Here is a 19,806-nt window from a genome sequence, read left to right as displayed (position 1 = left end):
AATCACAGATTATTCAAACTAGAAGGGAGTTTTCAAGGCTGTATAATCCCAGAGGCGCCTGGATGGCTCAGTCGGTCGAGCATCCAACTCTTGGTAATCAGCTCAGGTCTTGATCTCAGGGTTGTGAGCGCAAGCCCCGTGCTGGGCTCCACACTGGGCATGGAGTGCGGGAAGGGGGCGGGGAGCGGGGGTAGCATGGAGGCTACTAAAAAAAAAAAAAAAAAAAAAAAAAACTAGATAATCCTAGTTTTTCAGGTGAAAAACTAAAATGCTTTCAGAGGCCAGGCAGATAATACAAACAAGAGGTTGTAAGGTAGACAAACACAGTACGGAGTATCAGGGGCTGAGATGGATTTGTGGAGCAAAAGGGCATTGCACAAAGGTGTGCCAAGGCATCCAGATTCAAAGTCTATAAAGACTCTTCTGGTCAACCCAAACATGCCTCCAAGCTCTGCTCAACCCAGTGGTATAAGTTTCCCATTTTCAACATTTTAAACTTAATAGTTGATGCATCCGACGGCTAGGAAGACAAAGAGGCTTCATCTTGTCCTTTCTCTGACAAAAATTATCAAGCACCTGCTGTGTGCCAGGTCTGTTCAGGGCTCCAAGGATACAACGTGGAGCAAAAGAGACACTGGTTTCATTTTCATGGAATTTATCATCTTCTGTGGGGCGGAGGGGGGGAGCAGATGTCAACCAAATAATGACCCACATACAGAAATTCAAACTCCAAAGGATATGAAGAACACAGAACTACAAATCAGACACTGAGAACTAGACACTTGACTCTAGCCCAGGTATGCTGGGCCCAATCCATGTTGGAAGAGTATCTGAAAAAAGCAATGTCTTTTTAAGCATATATTCTAAAACCACAGATTTTCAGGTATTAAACAATTTGGGGGTGAGAAAGAGATGCATCTAGTATAGCCCTATGCCAGAGGAGTTACCCTGGTGATATTTTGGAAAATGACTAAACAAATAACCAAACAACTGAAATCCAATCCACAGAATATGTTTATTAATTACCAGAAAAAAAGAATCAGAAAGTACTTAATAAACTTTCTAATACTACTCAATTAAATTAAGATGCTAATATTGAGGGGAAAATAAAGAAACGAATCATTGGTAAATTGTGAGAATATTTCTTTAAAATGGGGATTTGATTCAATAAGGACAAAGGCCACTGGAAATATTTTTTTTACCAAAAAGACCCAAGATATACAAGCATGAGTACAAAATGGGGGAAACTTTCTATGTATGATAGAGCAAAAAAAAAAAAAAAAATGCCTTAGGCACGAGCAGTTGTATTTAACAATTTGAATACAGCAGAAACACAGCTTTATTGTGAGAAGAACCTTCCATGACACTAAGCTGTGCTAGTCCCTAAAAGAGAATGCACCTGTTGCCACCGTGGGTCTATGAGTAGATGGCATATGGAAAATGCAGGTATGTAAAAAATTACTGAAAAGTTGAATAAAAGGAACAAAACTGTAAAAGGGAATGGGCAATAGAACTTGTGCTAAACACTGAGCAGTTGGGACGATGGACTACACCACAGAGCACATCCAGAACGAGCATGGTCTCTGGGGTCACACGGATGTGCATCTGAGTGCTGCAGCCCCCTATTTTAATTGGGGCAAGTTGTTGAACGTCTTTGTGCCTCATTTTCCCCATCTGAAAAAAACAGGATGCTAAGAGAGTCCTGTGAGAAAGGAAAGCAGAAAGCAGATGTAGCATACACTCAGACAAATAACAATTACTACCTGCACTTTATAAAGGATTTCTGTGAAGATGAGAGAAACTGTTCTCCATGTGCAGAAAAAAAAAAAAAAAAAAGGAAGAAGATGAAGGGGGGAAAAAGTGAGCCTAGTTTGAGCAACAAAAGTTTTCCCCTTTATGATGATAAGCAATGCACTGAACCACAAACAGCAGTTAGAAATACAGAATTGGAAGTCAAGAAGGGGGGAGAAGGGGAAGAACCTGCCATAGATGATTTGAAAACCCACTAGCAAGGGTTCACCTAGATATAATTTAATAACCTCTAAATTCATCTGGCAGAGAATACCACTCTTGCCAACACAAATAAATGCATACTTGGGTTAGTTTCCATTTATCACCCTGATGGTAACACTTAGGGAACCAGAAGGTAGAGCTCTGCCCTGTGCTGATCGATGATGTGGAGGGTGTAGACTTCTGTGGTGGTAGCAAAAGGTAAGAGAAGCCACCTGAGAAGAGAATGGGTCACCTGAGAAAGGTAGGCTACTCTGTGATGACCAATGTTTCATCTTATACTTTATGATGAAAGTTCTAGTGATGCATTCCATTTGATTCACCTCTCTGTACATCTTGAGGTGGTATCTTCACCAAAATATTTCAATCCTGGTTCTCTTTTAATTGCTTCATTTCCAAGGGTGCACAAGGGTACTTCTGGATTGCTTAAAATAAGCATGATTATATTATAGATGGAATATACGTTTTGATGGAAATAGGGTACTCTTCAAATATCAGAATTTTCTGAAATAACTCCTTATAATTATTCAGCAACATGTCAGCAAATTCTCAAACACACATAGATGATGCTTCCAAGTGCCTGAATTTTCCATTTCTGGAAGTTTTTCCTGTAGTTATTATTTCAAAAGGCATAGACCATACTCTTTTCGCAGTTGCCTATCAAAAAAACCTACAATGTGTTTTTTTTAGGCTAGGTATTTCCCATCAAAACTCAAAGAGAAGGGGAGGCGAACATCTTAATGTCTCCAGCAATGCTATGAAAAAGCCAAGGCTGGATGACTTCATGAAGCATGTAAAGAGGTAGCAAGAAGTTAATAAAAGATGCTCCGTTGACGGTGGGCTTGTTATGTTAGTCGCCATTCCTCTTCATGAGGACTGTTTCAAAGGAATGTCCATTTAGTTGTGTGCCATCCAGTGCTCCCTGAGCCAGGAATGGTGTAGTCCTTGTCTCTCCTTGTCCCCACAAGAGAATGGAGGTCTCCAAACTAAGGAATGCTAAAACATCTGGAAGGCAGAGTCAGATAATTCTTCATGTCATCTTTCCCTTTCATGAAGAACAACCAAAAGTCTAAAGTGAAATTTTGAAGAAAAAGAAAAAGGACTGTTTCCTGATCGAGGCTACCACTATTTTTAAAAAAGTCTCTGCTTCCTTTTTTTTTTTTTTTTTACAATATTCCAAAGCTTTTCAGATCTCTCACAAGAAACACCATTCATACAAATGAATGACAGACTTGTGTATTACATTTTTATAAAGTTGAATATTAAGTGAATAGCTAGAAACTTTGAGCAATTCTTTCATTTTGTACTGTACCATACGCTATGGAAAAGAAAAAGAAAAAAAAAAAAGATGTTCCTCTAACAATTCAGAAGTGGAAAAGTTCTCTTAAATACAATGCCTTTACTCAAAATGAAGAGGGATTCACTGAATGGGTCTTCCAGTCAGAAACTACTTTTACTTATCTGAGTTTCTGTGGGCCTGTTCTTTGAAGCTTTGCTATCTTCAAACAGTTCCTAAATAAGTGGGGAAGCAATTAGCTCCCGTGAAGACCACGATGCCCAGAGAGAACCATGCTTGCTGGTGCAGGCCGTGGACGCCCTGGGGATCACCAAATGGCCTCTCCTTGTTTCTCTCCTCCCACTGACATAATGAGTCGCCACTGCAGGCCGAGCAAAATGGTACCTGTCACATTCAGATGTTTAATATTCCTCTGTAAAGGAGTGGAGACATCCTGTCAGACTGGTACAAGTCTAATAGAGGGTCATCTTTTCAGCCTCACCGTAATATAAAATGTGCTACTCAGTCACCAGTGATTTCAGCAAAGTATGTCTCATGAACATGGGAGTGTGGAGTTGGGCCTCTGTGTACCACGTGATCGCCAGCCACCTGCAGGTGCAGGAGTGTGGTCAAGCCACCCTCCCATCCGTCGGCAGCAACAGCCCCAGGGGGACAACGTTCAGAATCCCATTTTTCTTCCTTGTCATGACAACCCCTTCTTCTTTCCTCTCAGTCCAGACTTAGAAGCACAGGCAAAGCCATAATTTATTGATAGGGTCAGACCGCTAAGATGATATACAGTAGATCCAGAAAGGAAATGTTTTTCCCTCACGTTATCTCATTATTCTTTGGCCCCGATCTGCTGAAAGCTTGATATTACCATAATGCAACTGTTTCAGAAAACAGCAAAATTATTTTGCTCAACCCAGTTGTACTTGTCATCACTGACATTGAATACAATTAACCAAATTAAACTGACTGGCTGACACTATAACTGTTTCATGTCCAAAGAAATACAGTGCTATTCCTAAAGAGCCGGTATCATCTGGAAGTGAGAACATAAAACCGAACAGTAGAAGGCCACCAGCGTTAGGAGACCAACTTTTGACACATATTAATAATTTCAGCTATTTACCTTCTGCTTTGCAGGGTCTAACTCACTACATCTCTAAGTACAAGTCAATGAAATGGCATTGGTGAAGTTTAATTAGCATTTATGATCTTTAGCGAGGCAAAGGTTTTTAGTATTAACTCATTCTATTTTTGACATGGGTGCAATTCATATACATGGACACTAAATCGTCACTGATTTTTTTTCTATACTAACACCCATCCTTCCTTCTGTTCTCGGAACAGAAGAACTCTAACACAGATATCTTCCCAGTGCCCACCCAGGAACTCTTGCCCACCATTCTGCTTCAAACTGCTAAGCCCAGTAAGTGAACAGATGCTTTTTGTGTGTGTTTCTTTATTGTTGCTAACTCCCTCTTATCCTCCCCATTTAGGCCGGCCCCATAACCAAATGCAAGACATGAAGCTGGATTCATAATGCAAGTGTTTACTTTCCTTATGATTCATAAGGAATTTCGGATTCATAATCACCTGCGAAATTCATGCCCCCAATCCTCTGGGCAGCCCTATTACATCTAGTCTGCACTTCTGCTGTCAGCTGAATACGCTTTCATATTTTAGAAGGAGGGGGAAAGGGGACAAGAAAGCTTCTCACTAACCCCCATTCTAAGAAGATTATTTTTACCAAAAAGTGTTTGCAATTATATTAACTATTTTCATCACTTATATAAAGTGCCATATTGGCTGATCCTCACCTGGGAAGACGATTAAATTGCAAATGTAAATAAGCTATCAGAGACAATTAGGAACATCTTGAGAGTTTTTAACAACAGCATAAGGGGAGAGAAGGCACGAAGAGACCCCAAGAGCTGGCAATCAGGCTGCAGTGGGGTTATGACCCCCGGGTGCAGGAATTCCCATCCCCCCCCCCGGAGCATTTCCGGAGGGACACATCGTGGGTGTCACTTCAGACCTCTCCTCTGTCTGTCAGCAGTGCCCAGATCTGCTCACGCAAACCAAACATTCTGGAAAGGGGACTGAGAGCTTGAATGTGTTCACTCTGCTTTCTCTGAAGGCTCTTTGGAAAGTACTCCTCAGCCTGAGCACAGGCTGTTTGCCTTAAAAGGATAAAATATCTGTCGGGGAAAAAAAACTGTAGCAGGCTGCAGAGACATCACATACCAGAAGGAGAGGCGCTACAAGCCCAGGGCTACTCCTCCGAGGGGCTCATCATTGTCTCACCTTCTTAGACTTAACGTTTCACCGAAGTATCTGGGACCCAAGGAAACAGTCTTACCGCTTAATGACGCAGTGGCCCCCCGGGGGGTGAAAACACACTTGGAATGATGGCTGATCTTAATGTGTGTCATATTTGAACAGTGGCCAGGACTCGTGGCTGGCAGGAAAGAGGAAACGCACTTACCTTTTGAGCGGAACTGCTGCCACTTTTGTGTGCCCGGGTCCTGGTAGGTAACCCCAGAGAGCACCAGCGGACTGACAGACTGACAGGTGCAGAGGCTGCAGGCCCGGGGGCAGATGGGAGCCGGAGCTGCCTGGCTCCACGGCAAGCCGGGCATCTGGGTTGCTCAAAGTGGACCCAGGAAAGCGCTTTCCCGAAGAATGGGAATTCGAGTCACCTGGAGTAACCACGTTTGAATGGACTACAGAGGAGGTGCTCAACACCGGCTGCGTATTAGAATCATCTCAGGAGCTAAAATAATATATCTATCCCTCATGTCCACCGCAGAGCAATTAAATCAGAATCCTTGGACGTGAGGGGACCCCACCTCCCCAGGAAAGATATTTTTTTAAGCTCTCCAGGTGATTCTAACATGCAGCCAAGGTCAGAGAACCAACGAGCTAGGTCAAGTAATGATCACTTGTGTGGGCGGATAAACCACAAATTGGGAAAAAAAAAATCTACTGCGTTTGTAAGCCCCTAGGACTTAAAGGTTTCCACCAATAGAAACAGTCAGCTCTTTTAAGTGGGAAGTGTATCCTGGTCCTTCACATTGGAGCCACCTGGAGAAATCTTTAAAAAATACTGGCGGGGGCTTGCACTCTCAGGCATTATTACTTTAACTGGCTTGGGGTAAAACCCAGGCATTGGATTTTTTTCGAGTTCCCCAGATGATTCTAATGTGCACCTTGGGAAGTACTGTCCTCTTATTTTTCCGCTTCTCCCAAGTACTTCTGCCTCCTATTTAATTACCGGTGAACAGACACTCCCCTGAGAACAGCCTATATGCTATTCAGTGGGTTTGGGCGCAACTGCCTAAACCTCACAACCCTTTGGGAAGCAGAAGAGCCTGGTGGTTGGGAAATCAGCTCTGGAGTTGGAATTTAGGCTCAGCCTTTTACAAAGCGTGTGACCCTGGGCAAGTCATGTCTTAGCTTCTCTGAGCTTCATGACCTGTACCTCAGTGCATTGAAATGGGGATAATTTGGAGTCTCCCTCCGAGGGCTGCTGGAGCGATCAGAGACAATCTATGGAAAACACAGGGAGCAGTGCCTGACAGAGTAAGTGCTACATAAATGGTCGACGCTGTGATGGAGACAGTCACTGCCCTTCTGACCTGCTTTTTTCAGAAACCGTGAAACTTGTTCTCCTCATCCTTTTCTTCTGCACTATGACCTGCACAAACACCCCCAAAGCCTCCTGGCAATCCAGACCGAGGGATGTTTCAAAGGGACAATACAAGGCATTCAAACCGAGCACTGGTCTAAAGGGAAACATCTTGATGGTTCTCTGCCACAAGCCCAGGACGGCTCCCACTCCCAGAGAAGGTCAGCCTCCGATGTCCTCCCGTCCAGGCGTCTCCTCCCTACGGCTGTCTTCCTCCACAAAGTGCTGTCTTACTTGTCAGTTCGGTTCCAGTCACTGCCCATTTACTGGCCCACAAAACCCATCACTTCTTCCCAGCATCTCCACAACTATGGTACGGCTTTAACCATGCTCCTCTTGTCTCGCCCTTCCCTTACGCATCTTGCCTGGCCCTTGAGCACTTCCCCAAAATACTCATTTTGTGCACCCCACCCCCACCCACCCCTCTCTTCTTCCCACTGTAATCTCCTGCTTTGTTCCTAGTAATAACCATGATTATAAAACGCATTCAGATGCAAGACCCTTTTGAGAGGATGCAAGGAGCCCCCCCCCCTCTTGTTAAACACTGTTTTCCTGCAGCCCCAGTCTTTGTGCCATTGTGTGTACAGACAGGACCTACGGGACCATTTTGGAGGGAACACATTCCTCCACGCTCACTCACAATTACACTCCGGGAGTTCACACGGGCTGTGCCTATTTAACTTCGCCAGGAGTGAATGTGAAGGAGATGCTGAGATGCCGAGGAGTACAGGGAGAGCTGGTGTTGGGGGACTGGGTGCAAGGAAATGGAGAGGGCTGTCAGGGGAGAGGCGGCAAGCCCTGCCATCTCCACCATTCACATTAGGATTCTAAATGCCACAGATGTTACTGCATAATAAGTAGGGGAGCATACTGGTAACTGCGGCTTCCCCCACGTGCTTATCGATCACATTGTCCTGCGCTCCCGAGCAGAGAGGGCTCGAGGCGGAGGGTCTGAGGGCCAGCAGAGGCCCCGGGGCCCTGGATGGGCAAGGGCACCTCTGGCAGACCTGGCAGAAAAAACAGCAGACTGGTGTTCAAATCCGGTTGCTAGGATACCATGGAGCCCCTCCGCGGCTAAGCAGACGGGGGGAAACAAATGCGTCCATACGCCTTATAACCTGCAAACAGCAACAACAGAAACATGGTGTGCCCAACTCTTTAGTGAAATACTACGCAGCAGGCGCCTGGAAATGTGGCCCAGGAGAGCAAGGAAGCTGACCATGGATATTCTCGGGCATCCTCCGGAGCCACTCTGTTTAAGGGCTTGTCAGGGTTTTCATCATAAACCCCGGTGCAGGGGCACACAACTTCACCGTGTTTCCAAACCCCTGAACCGGGTTTTAAGCAACCTGGTCTCAGACATCTTTCTGAAAGCTTCCACGACCTCAGTTTTAATGCGCAGGCCGTCGTGTCAAAGGATCGATGCAAAGTCAATGGGAAAGTCTATTAGGACAGCGTTAAGTTGGAATTCAACTCCTCCACCAAAACAAGGGAGCTGAAGTTCCGAAACCGACTTCAGGCTCCATTCTCATCTCCGGCCCGCTGGCCTCGCTATGTAAGCAATCTGCCGTGCTGGTCTGGGGCATGAAAGATGATTCTCGATGAGACTAGTCGGAAGCGAGGGGGGAAAGGAAGTTGTTTTCTTTCCGAGCGGGACTCCGTGTCTTGGCGAGTTTTAACCGTCTGCTGCTTGGTTCCTTGAAACGCTCTCACCCAGTGGGGCCGGTTACAGCTCTGATCAGGGTTGTGCTCGTAGGAGGTGCAGGGCTGAAGGGATTTTCTGAGATTCGGAGCTTTGCTGATGGGGAACACTGGGTGCTCAGTGAGGGCGGCTGCACAGCGCGCGCATGTGCACACACGAGCCCGGAGTGTTCCAAACACGAGCCGAAACGCCCTCTTGCCTACTTAGAGGTTTGCATTCTCTGCGACCTAAGCTTGCTTTTCCTCAACTCCCACTACGGCGTTCTGGTGCCACCACTAGTTGCTGTCATGGTCCCGTGTGTCCTGTCCACCAGATGGTCCTGTACATCCCCACCGCGCCCCTCCCATCCCCTGAGCACCTGCCTAGGTCAGGCAGCCCCTCAAATGCCTGGATGTCCACCTGACATCCCGATACCATGAAATTAAAGGGGCGCGATTCTATTCTCCCAACTTTCTTAGGCATCTCCTCTGCGATTGAACTTAACTCTACTTTCTAGAATACTTATTTGTGTAGCATGAACTCCTCGATGCAGGGCCTCGTCTCTCACACCTCTAACCCCTCAAGATAGCTGCACATGGCAGACATCCCATAAAAGTATTCAACTGAACTGCAGGGCCCATCTGGAATGTAATTGCTCCTTCTGAATAAATCTGTTTTAATATTCTAACCATCTATGATTATACCAAAATTCTAGAATTCTCTCAACTTTCCTATAAAATTTAACATACAGTCTTTAGGAAGATACTGTTTCTCTAGAGATGTACTTGTGTCCAGGTTTAAAAGATCATGTAAGAGCTTGTTAAAATTAATGCCTTCCTAAAAATAAGAAAATCCATTTCTTTTTGCCCTCAGCTCTGCCAAAATATTTCACAGCCAAAGAGTGAAACATTACAAAACATATTGTTCTCTGAAATTCAGCTACCTCTGGGGTGAAAAGCACCAGCTGAACAAAAATTCAGAGACACAACTTTTTATAGGAACTTAAGTCTATACAGCCCAAGTGAAATGACATGTAACCCTGGGACAGCAAAATGGAAAGGATTTGAGAATATTTACAACAGGTAAAGGGTTTAGATCAAAATACCAAAGACTAAATGTTCTGACCTGTTACAGAGTTTTCAGGAACGAAGTATCATGAAATAAAATTACTTTAAAAGTCCATAAGAACCATCCTGTATACATAGCCAACAGACTATCCGATCTCATAAAATGGATATTTTTATATTTTTTTTTCATTTTTAAGGGGTGATTTGTTCAATTTATTTCAAAACATATGGCCTAATAGTTTTACATTCTCAAGTAGTTATGTGGTAGTAATGGAATATAGTACCAACTTCTACATCAGTTCTTTGCTTCACATTCCTAACAGAGGAAGGACTTAAGGACTATTTCTATACAGATGTGAAAGAAACAAAAACACCCCCCAGTCCTCCAAAACACACACACACACACACACACACACACACACACACGCACGTTAAGCAGGAGCTCCCTGGCTCTGACAAAGCATTGCCTCCCATTCCCAGTTTACAGGGAAAATTCCAAATCAAAAATGTTAAATATGATTTAAGTTAATAATTTACATTTTACAATATTTTTAAATGATCAAAAATCATTAAAATAAGTTTTTCAAAATTATAATCCTCAGAGGGCAATCTCAGTAAGCAAAACGTAACCATATTTGTATATATCAGATAACTGAACAGAACCTTAGCTGGGCAGTTACCTACATCTAGTGAAAAGGGAACAGAAAATTCACAGGAAAGTGAATTTGAAATCCATTTGAGGCTATTCAGGTGGTTTCCTTTTAACTTGAACTCACAATGATCTGTGTGTGAGTTTAAGAAAGAGGACTATATATAAGTTGCACTAAAAGCGAAATATAAAGACATAAACACTTGTTGCCAGTCAGCCTGTATCATCAGATTACTCAAAGTGAAATAAATTGAAATTCGAGCAAGTCTTCTTTGGTTTGGCAAGTTTTCCTAATTCCTTGTAGAGCTATCTTGCACAATCATTCAAATGACATAAGGTATAATCATTTTGCATACAACGTAACTTCTCTTTCAAGAAAGGTACACTCTACCACTTAAGCCAATTTTATTCTAGTTTTCTTTATGTAAGTGTGAAAAAAGAACAGATGTTTTTCCAAAATTATTTAAGCTTGGAAGACATTCTATCCTTTTCTTCAATATAATCTTTCAGAATCACCAAAACCATCATGGTGATACCTTAAACAGCTGATTTCTTTAAAGCACGTTATTAAATAAATATCAGAACGCACAGCATTGTTCCATAGATAAAATGTTTATTATAACAGAATGGTGTGAATTATTTGCCACGCTAATTTCATTTTCCACCATGGGAAAAAAAAAAATCTAGTTGTTCTACATGTTGAGCACTAAGAGATTTCTACAACTTACCCCATTCCTACAGCTCATTCCCTACTGCCTAGATTCCTTCAGATCTTCTCTGAGCCAATGTTTAACTGGAGTTATCAGCTGGCTTGATCATGCTTCATTATAAAACCTATTAAAATGGACTTTTTATAAAAGCAGAGTTTTCTCTGTGTTACTCCAGAGTCCTGCAGATACTAAAATGAGATCCTATGCAGTGCTTAAAAATGCAGAGAGCTGTCTTTGAGTTATTTTTTCATTATGCAAAACTTGGCCCAGGAGAGATGGCCATGTACCTCATTAGCTAAAACAGGCAAGCATGTTGGGACTGCAAATTAATTTACCAGAGAAAGTTGAAGTAGATGCGAATCATTCAGGTTCCTAAGGCAAATCTAAGTCTACTGATTGGGGCAACTTGCTGAGGTCAGAATCTCTGAAATGTTTATTCTCACAGTTTCTTCCCCACACTCTGGGAGAACACAAACTCCGTCTTAAGCTAAGCCTGCATGAGGAACAGCAGAAGCTGTATGGGAACCAACAGATGTAGGTATAACTCTTAAGTTTTCAAAAGTATAATCAGTACGTGCTCAAAAGCTCCCCAAAATCCGACAAATACAAATGGAGACAATCATGTATTTGCCCTTTCTCCTTATATTAATTTCTTGTGTCTGTGAAGTACAGGGTTCCAAGGGGGCTTGCATTATTATGTAACACGTGTCATCCAGCCAGTGTGATGTAGTTGGGAATAGAGTAGCAAAATCTTTCATTTTATCAATTATGTCATTACCTATTAATTAAAAATACCATTCCTTTGGGTGCTTTCCCTCACTCTATATTGATCTCCTGTTCCTGCCACTCTACTCTCCATAAGGTCTCTGCGTTGAGAGGTGTATAACAAGTTGGATTCAATTTTCCTACCCAAGTTATGAAGCCCACTGACATCAGAACATAGTTCTCTAAATGCAAGAAGGATACCAGAGTGGTTGCATCAGAAGCCAGGAGTAAGGCAAACAATGTGTTCACATTGTCAATACAGGTAAGTGTACTTCTCAGGCTTGACCCTGGAAACATGCAACCCTCTTGATAGTCGGAGGCACCTCACTGGTAACATTATGCAAATTCCTTAAGGAAAACAAGCAACATTCTCCCTCGGATGGTATGAAAAAATATTTTTTTTAAAAAAATCAACAGACTGGGCTTCCATTTGCGGGCTGTAAATGCCATCCAATTCAGGAAATCAAAAAAAAATCTTCCCTTTTCTATGCGTATTTGCTTATTTTTGACACTTTGATGATGACAGCACATTCAGGTTTGAGGGGTACCGGCGAGAAATCCCGGAGAGCCACCAAAGCAGAGAAAGTAAGGGTGGTATCAGACGCATTTCATTTCAAGTCTGATGAGCCTGCATTTAGGATTTTCCGGCTGGGCAGGTCTGCCAGGGCATTTGGGAGATGGGGCTTTTTATTCCTCTTCTCATACTCACTCACTCACACGCGCGCGCGCACACACACACACGGCCGGACACACACCTGGGGCGCGTTCAAACTATGTGCGGTGGGTGGCATATACGAATGTGTATGTCTATTTTTAAAAAATAGCTTGATATCTGACAAAGACACGGAAGGCAAACGTAGGTGCAGCGAGTGTGGCTCTGAGAAACGTGCACAGCGCGCGAGAAGTGCCCGTTAGAATGCAACATCTCTGAGGATGAGGACAGACATGGCAAGCGCGAGGGGCGGGGGCCGACACACAAGACAGAGACCCGCAGCTCCCCACCGACAGGGCGCCGCGCGGACCCGGCGCCGCACCCCTGCTTACTGTGGGCTCTTGGGGTAGAAGGGCAGGGTCACATGGCTGAGATCCTGGAGGTCGAAGGCGGTGGGCTCGGCGGAGATCGCCTGCCGCTTGGTGCGCGGCTCGCCCTGCAAGGTGCCGGCGCTCTGCTTCTGCGCCTGCTGGGTGGCCGGCCGGATCACCGAGCGGTACTTGTCCAGCTCGTTCTGCAGCTTCTGGATCAGTTCGTCCTTCTGATCCAACTCCAGCTCCAGCTCGTCGATGAGGGCATCCCGCTGCCTCAGCTCCTCGATCTTCTCCTGGAGCGCGTACTGTAAATCCCGCAGGGTGCCCATGCTCCTCCGGGCCGCCGGGGCGCCTGCCCGCCGCTGCCGCGCGCCTTGGGGCTTGCTCCCCTCTCCGGGCAACTTTCCCCAAAGTCGCCGCTGCCTCCCGAGTGCAGACGCTTCCTACTCGAGCCCAGAGCCAGCCCTGGCTTCTGAGCATGCCCAGTCCGCCGCTCCGGCGCCGACTTTCCGTGCAGCTCCCACTTCCCGGGCCGCCGGAGAGGCTGAGCGCGGGGCCCGCGAGACAGCAGGTCCAAGCCGGGACTGAGCCGAGGCGCGGCGAGCGCAGGGCCGGAGGCGGGCGCAGGGCGGCGGGCGCCGGAGGAAGCGGGCGCTACGCCTGGGGCGCCTGATAAGCCGCGCGGCGGGGCGGAGCGGGCGGGCGCGCCACTTCGGGGTGGGGGAGGTGGGGGAGACGCTGGGGAGGACCCCGCGCAGACCGGGGAGGCGCCAGCCGGGGCACCCGCCCCCCCCACCCCTCCCCGCCACCCCGGCACCCCGGCCTCGAGGCCGCTGGGCTACGGTCCCGGCCGCGTCCTCGGGCCGGGCGGGCTCGGCATCCGAAAAGCTCCGGGGTCCGGAGGTGTTCTGGCCGCCGGCCTCCCCAGCAGAGGCTCCCGAGCTGCGTGGCCGCGCTCTCCCCTCGCTCACGCCACCCTTCCCACGGGGAGCGCCTCGCACAGGTGGCTGGAGAAGAAACTTGCCTCCCGCCGCATAGAAGCCCGTGCCCCGGGGGGGCGGGGGGGGCTCCCTGACGCGCAGGTGCCTTTGGGGAAGGGGCGAAGGGGGCGGGGCTTCTGGCTCCTCTCCCCAAGTGGGGCGGCTCTCTCCCGCCCCTGCCAAACTCACACGAAGGAACTCTTTTCAGGTCTGGGCCCGAGAAGGCCGCTCAGCTCTCCCTCCCACCTGAGCTAGTGTCTTCGGAAGAGTTTCTGGCTGGGCCTCGCGTCTTCCATTTGCTTAACTTGGGGTGGGGGACAGGAGGGGGTGGAGGGGGGTGGGAAATCCGTGCCGAGCTCCAAAAAGTCCATCCTGAAATTGAACTGTATCTTTAAAAATATTCCCTCTGTGACAACCAAGCTGTTAGAAAGGTCTCCTTACACTTGAATGGCAAGACACAAACTGTGAATAGGAGGGATCATGAGGAGAAGGGGGAACTCAGATGGGTTGCAGAAAATTGTGCTATATCACCCCACCTCTACCCATCCCCCTCATCCCCGCCCACTTAGTCTTTCCTAAAATGATGACAACTAGGTTGCATCTCTTCTGTGGAAGGGGGATTCTCCCATCATCTGAACACATGTTTAGAATCCACAAATGTTTACTTACTACTCACCTAAATTCCTAATATTTAGCTAAATCTTCACCAACTCATCCAACTTTATAGCACCTTTATTAGCAGGCCCCTAATTACTATTCCTGAGCACTCAGTGTTATAAACCAGTGCTCTATTTGGCCATTTCTTAACACTAAAAGTCGACAGAAAATACATTAAAATCGAATTGCAATCCAGAACTATTCCCTGGAAACTAAACTTAGCCAAGAATGAACATATCAGTCTCCAAAAAAAAAAAATTGCTTTTACTTTTGAATACACAACTTTTTCTATCTGAGCTAAGAGAAGAAAGGGAAAAAAATAAAAACCCAACTAGCCAATGGCACATTAACCAACTTTTTGATTCAAGGTGTAATCTGTTGGGGCGCCTGGGTGGCTCAGTTGTTAGGCGTCTGCCTTCCGCTCAGGTCATGATCTCAGGGTCCTGGGATGGAGCCCTGCATGGGGCTCCCTGCTCAGCAGGGGAGTCTGCTTCTCCCTCTCCCACTCCCCCTGCTTGTGTTCCCTCTCTCGCTGTCTCTCTCTCTCTGTCAAATAAATAAAATCTTTAAAAAAAAAAAAAAAGTGCATCTGTTTGTAATTAGAGGTGTGCATGACAAAGGATGTACAATCCTAAACATTCTTCCACTCAGGTCATGATCTAATGCTCTTAGCACAGGTGATGTAAGACACTTAATTTTTCTGCTTTCCAACACAGACATTTTCAGAAATGCATTTATTTCAGAATGTAATACATAAAGTAGATAATCCTTGAAACAGCTTCATTGATAATGAACAGACCATGAGTAACTTACAAATACTGACATCAGTGAAATAGTTCTGAATTGTTTTTTTTAACTAAAACTAAATCAAGCAGAAGGTCTGTGGCTTTGTATAACTGACTCTATCCTAAAAGAGAGCTTCTGTGACAATTTCCTTGTCCCAGGCAAAAGGCCAAGTTCTTACTTTATTTAACCTATGGGGACTCTTCCATGGGAAAATGTTTAAAACTAAATGCCTTTTTTCCTATAGATCTATATAGGGGTCCTTGAGGCCAAGAGTTTATGTCTAGAAATAGAAGCAATGTACAGGGGATATCTCTAGACAGTTGCTAAGCAGGGTTATGTTTTAAGGTTCATTTGAGGCTTAAATGGAGTCACTTAATGTCTTTGGGCAGCACAAAGTAGAGAAGATTCTTCATTTGTAGAAAGCCTGTCTATCTTGAGAGTCAGAAGTCTGTTATAACACATGCAAAGAAAGTAAAATGGCCAAAACATAAGACTGTTACAACTGACTTACACTTTTAAAAAGTATTCAAGGTATAAGGATGTATCAGGTTATATTAGCCTATACTATGAAAAGAATAATTTAATTCCCCCCTCACTTTATAATTACATACGCAAAATCCAGAATTCTCGACTTTTCCATTCTTGAGGTCAAAGTAAATATTGTAAGTAAGTTTTGCAATGATGTTCTTGACTGGTTGTTTAGATCTTAAGGGGCCTGGTTTTCCATCTCAACCTTTTGAGTGATCCCAATCTTTTTTTTAAACATCTTTTGTATTGTACTTGGTAAATGCTGGAAATAAATTTTATGTGAAAAATCAAAGTCCCGTAGTTACATTTCAACAGACAAATGTACTATGTGTCCCATGGTAAGTTAAGTTGGCTAAACTATAAGATCAGAGATCTGGCACAAGTCTACTTTCTGCTTACTAGGAAGTGAATACACAAACCTGAAATGGAGTGGAGTGGGATCTACCGAGCTCTCCCACTGCCTATATCATGGGGTGAGGTCTCCATGGTAGATGCTAAAACACAGAGCAATGCAATGCTGAAGGAACTGAGTTCATACTCTAGAATTCCATAGTCAACTCACAACTGGCTCTTTAGCTGGTCTCTCTTTGTCCCCGCCCTAAGAGGAGCAAAGTTCTACCAGTAGCCAGACCCACCTTGGCATATTGATGCGCTTCAATTTTGCACCCATCCCTCATGACTAAGAATACATTGTATCATGCCTTCCTGATTCAATCTCACAACCATTTAAGGAGGCATTCAATAACGCAGCTTCATAGTGGCTCTTAAGAAAATAAAGTCTGTAGAATTTATCATCCTTCACGAAAACCATAATTAGCCTCAAAAGGACACTCATCCAAGTGTCCATTCCACTGATGCCACATTTCCCGGAAGAGTCCTAAGTATGAAATTTTCTTCTGCCATTTCATGTACATATCTTGAGTAGAAACAAACAAAACACAGCTGAGCTTTTTAGGTGATGGAAGCCACCCCTTATAGAAAACTGCTGCAGCTAACAAGTACCTCTAAGAAACAGGAAAGTGACCATTACCAGTAGACATGCTGGCATGCTCTAAATTGCTAATCTTCATCAAGGCCACAATAAAAATAACTTCCTTGAACTCTTTTTTTTTTTTTTAAAGATTTTATTTATTTATCTGACAGAGAGAGACACAGCGAGAGAGAGAACACAAGCAGGGGGAGTGGGAGAGGGAGAAGCAGGCTTTCCACTGAGCAGGGAGCCTGATGCGGGGCTCGATCCCAGGACCCTGGGATCATGACCTGAGCCGAAGGCAGACGCTTAACGACTGAGCCACCCAGGCGCCCCACTTCCTTGAACTCTTAATGCACAATGGGCACTGTTTAATGCAACCCCACCAGGCAGTCTTTATTATTACTTCCACTTACATTTGAAAAAATTGGAGGCAGGGTATCACCCACCTAACGGATGGCAAAGCCTGGATTCAAATCCAGACCATGGGATACAGAGTTCAACCTCTGACTCCCTGCCCCTCATTATCTTCTGCAGGACTTCGAACTGTTGTTAAGGTCTTGACTCTCGATCCAGAGAGAGAAGAATATCCTTAGCATTTTTAGCCTGACTTGGGGAGGTGGAAAGAGGAAAAATTTGGAAAATTCTGAAAGAGCCGGAAAGAGAACTTTTAGAAGTTCTTCTTCCTAAAATTGTCTTCACTCCAGCACCATTTCGTTCCTGTTGAAGGTGACTAACTTGCACCCATCTATCTGGGATTGTCCTGGTTTTAATACTAAAATTGCTTAGGACTATCCCGGTTTTAAAGCTGAAGTCCTAGGTACCCCTTGGTCCTGGACCAACCAGGACAGTTGGTCACCCTATTTAATTCAGGATTGCTGGACCTCCTTACTTTATCAATATTTTCAAATTTTGCCTTCGAAGTTACAGATAGAAAAGTCAAACTTAGGCACATTACAAACCCACTTACACATTTGTTTGTGTCAATATGTTTTAAGGAAACAATCATCCTATTTCAATGCATAAGAAGATACCACAGAAACTGTCTTTGGGCTATAAGGGCATGAGTCAGATGATAGAATTTTAATTGCACTTTGATAAATTAGAGACTTTAGGTTCTCCTTTTGGTTTACTGTTTTTATAAAAATCTGGACTTCAGACATATGGGCTTTCTATGGATAAAGCACAATAAGTAAAGCACCTGCTATTTGATTAACTCTTACAGAATTAGATTATTCTTATGACTATATTTGGTGGTGGATTCAGTCATCAGGAATCCATATTTAAATGGATATAAGTAAAAATTCTAATGGTTTGGCTTGTTGAAGTTAAACTTGTGTGCATGATATGTTCTTCATGGAAAAGAAAAAAAAACATAAACCATTAATGATGAAAAACTTACTGCAGAGATTTGGAAAGTAATAGTGCATTGTACCATAATTGCTAATGTACTTAGAGTTTAATACCGAATTAGTGTCATGCCTAATATCAGTTGAAATGAATTCTTATATTCCACAGCTTAAAAGGATGGCATGTTATTACAGAGCCTGAAGTACTGTTCATGAAAACCCATGCACTGTCTGCCAAAAAGAACACTTCTCTGGACTCTTCAGGAAGCTGCCCATTTCCAAATAATGTTTCCAAATAATGGAAGAAATGAAATGTTTTTAAGGAGAATGGAATTTGGGTTTCCATATTTTTTTTCATGAATGGAGAATTTTAAAATGCATAAAATGGAATTTAAAAGATTTTATTCACGAAATATTATTTTGCTACATTTTAAGCCCAGTGAATGTATACATGAGTATGCAACATTGTAATATCTCTCCTGTTTGACTAATAAATTTATTTTCTCAGTCCTATTTCAGTGATTAATCTCATATATAAATGCACATCATTTCGTAAGTTAATGCATCAGTATTCTCCACAAGATAGTCAAAAATATTTGAGAATGTAATTTTGCATTTTGATATCATATTTGAGAGCATATTTGATATCATGTAGCTTATAGAAGAACAGCTCTGAAATCAATGACTTTCGGTTGCTGCTCTTATTTTAAATTGCATTTAATAGCGAATAAAACTCGGCCATTTTCAACCCACATGTTTTGTAATCAAAATTGAAAGTAAAAACTAAAACTACATTTTGCTAGTGAACTTACTAAAATTGGTGAAGTGAGAAAGTACTGAAGATGTAAGAAAGATAATAAAATAGAAGTTTGAGTGAACTGGGCTTTTATCGGTGAGTCAAATGAACAGATGAGGCAACAGAAAGATAACAAGGCATTTGTTTGCCCTGTGAGAATGTCAGCGATCTGGAGGACAGGGGAAGTTGCAGGCAAGAGCAAAAATACTTAGTAGGAAAGCATCCAGAGATCTTCATCCTCATGAATTTAATGGCCAAGTAAATAGCACCTAACTTCAAATTCAGAAAACTCTTGATATTGTGACTTTTATATAATCATCATGAGATGGAAATCCAGAAATCCATCTTTAATGATAGGCAAATGAAGTGGTAGGCTGGTAAAGCAAATGGATGTCATTCTAGGGTCAAGACATAGGACCTGATGTTTATGAAGGCATTACCCATGGCTCAAGAAGAGAAACCCAAGTTGGGGCCCAGGAGACACATATTTTCACTATGCATTTGTAACCAACTGTAAAATTACCAGTCACCTTGCCCAGTGCACATTTTATTTAAAAGACTCGGTTAATTTCTCCCTGGTCCAGACTGTATTTTTTAAAAATCATTTTTCAAAGCACAAAGCACAGGCATTTGATCTGGTAGGTAAGAATGCCCCATATAAATAAATATCAAATAGAGACCTTTTTTTACCCTTTTTTGGTATTAGGCAGAATATTCAGTGTCTGTCTTGAGTCACTGCATTATGTAAGAATGTTTTTACTCAAATATCAAAGTTAATTTGGGGAGCTATTATGGAAAATTCATCTAAGTTTTCCATAGAATACAGTACAGCCAAAATTCTAACCATCTATCCTTCTTA

General features: G+C 43.7%; 1 protein-coding gene across 2 annotated transcripts in view; it reads right to left on the bottom strand.

Annotated features, from left to right (window-relative positions):
- The window catches only part of PRKG1 (protein kinase cGMP-dependent 1), a 1,214,718-nt gene that overhangs the window by 1,116,422 nt on the left and 78,490 nt on the right, over positions 1-19,806 (bottom strand). The window contains exon 1 of one of the 2 annotated variants that reach the window (XM_032430421.1): positions 12,900-13,530. The exons of the other annotated variant lie outside the window; for it this stretch is intronic. Coding sequence (XP_032286312.1) covers positions 12,900-13,210 — 311 coding nt within the window. The 5' untranslated portion in view covers positions 13,211-13,530. Of the gene's footprint in view, positions 1-12,899; positions 13,531-19,806 lie in introns of those variants that run through there. 2 annotated transcript variants of the gene reach the window in all.

This window comes from Phoca vitulina, unplaced genomic scaffold (assembly GCF_004348235.1).
Source record: "Phoca vitulina isolate PV1807 unplaced genomic scaffold, GSC_HSeal_1.0 scaffold43, whole genome shotgun sequence".
Taxonomy (NCBI): domain Eukaryota; kingdom Metazoa; phylum Chordata; class Mammalia; order Carnivora; family Phocidae; genus Phoca; species Phoca vitulina.
Note: the sequence above shows the minus strand (reverse complement) of the source record. Positions and strands in the feature narration are given on the sequence as shown.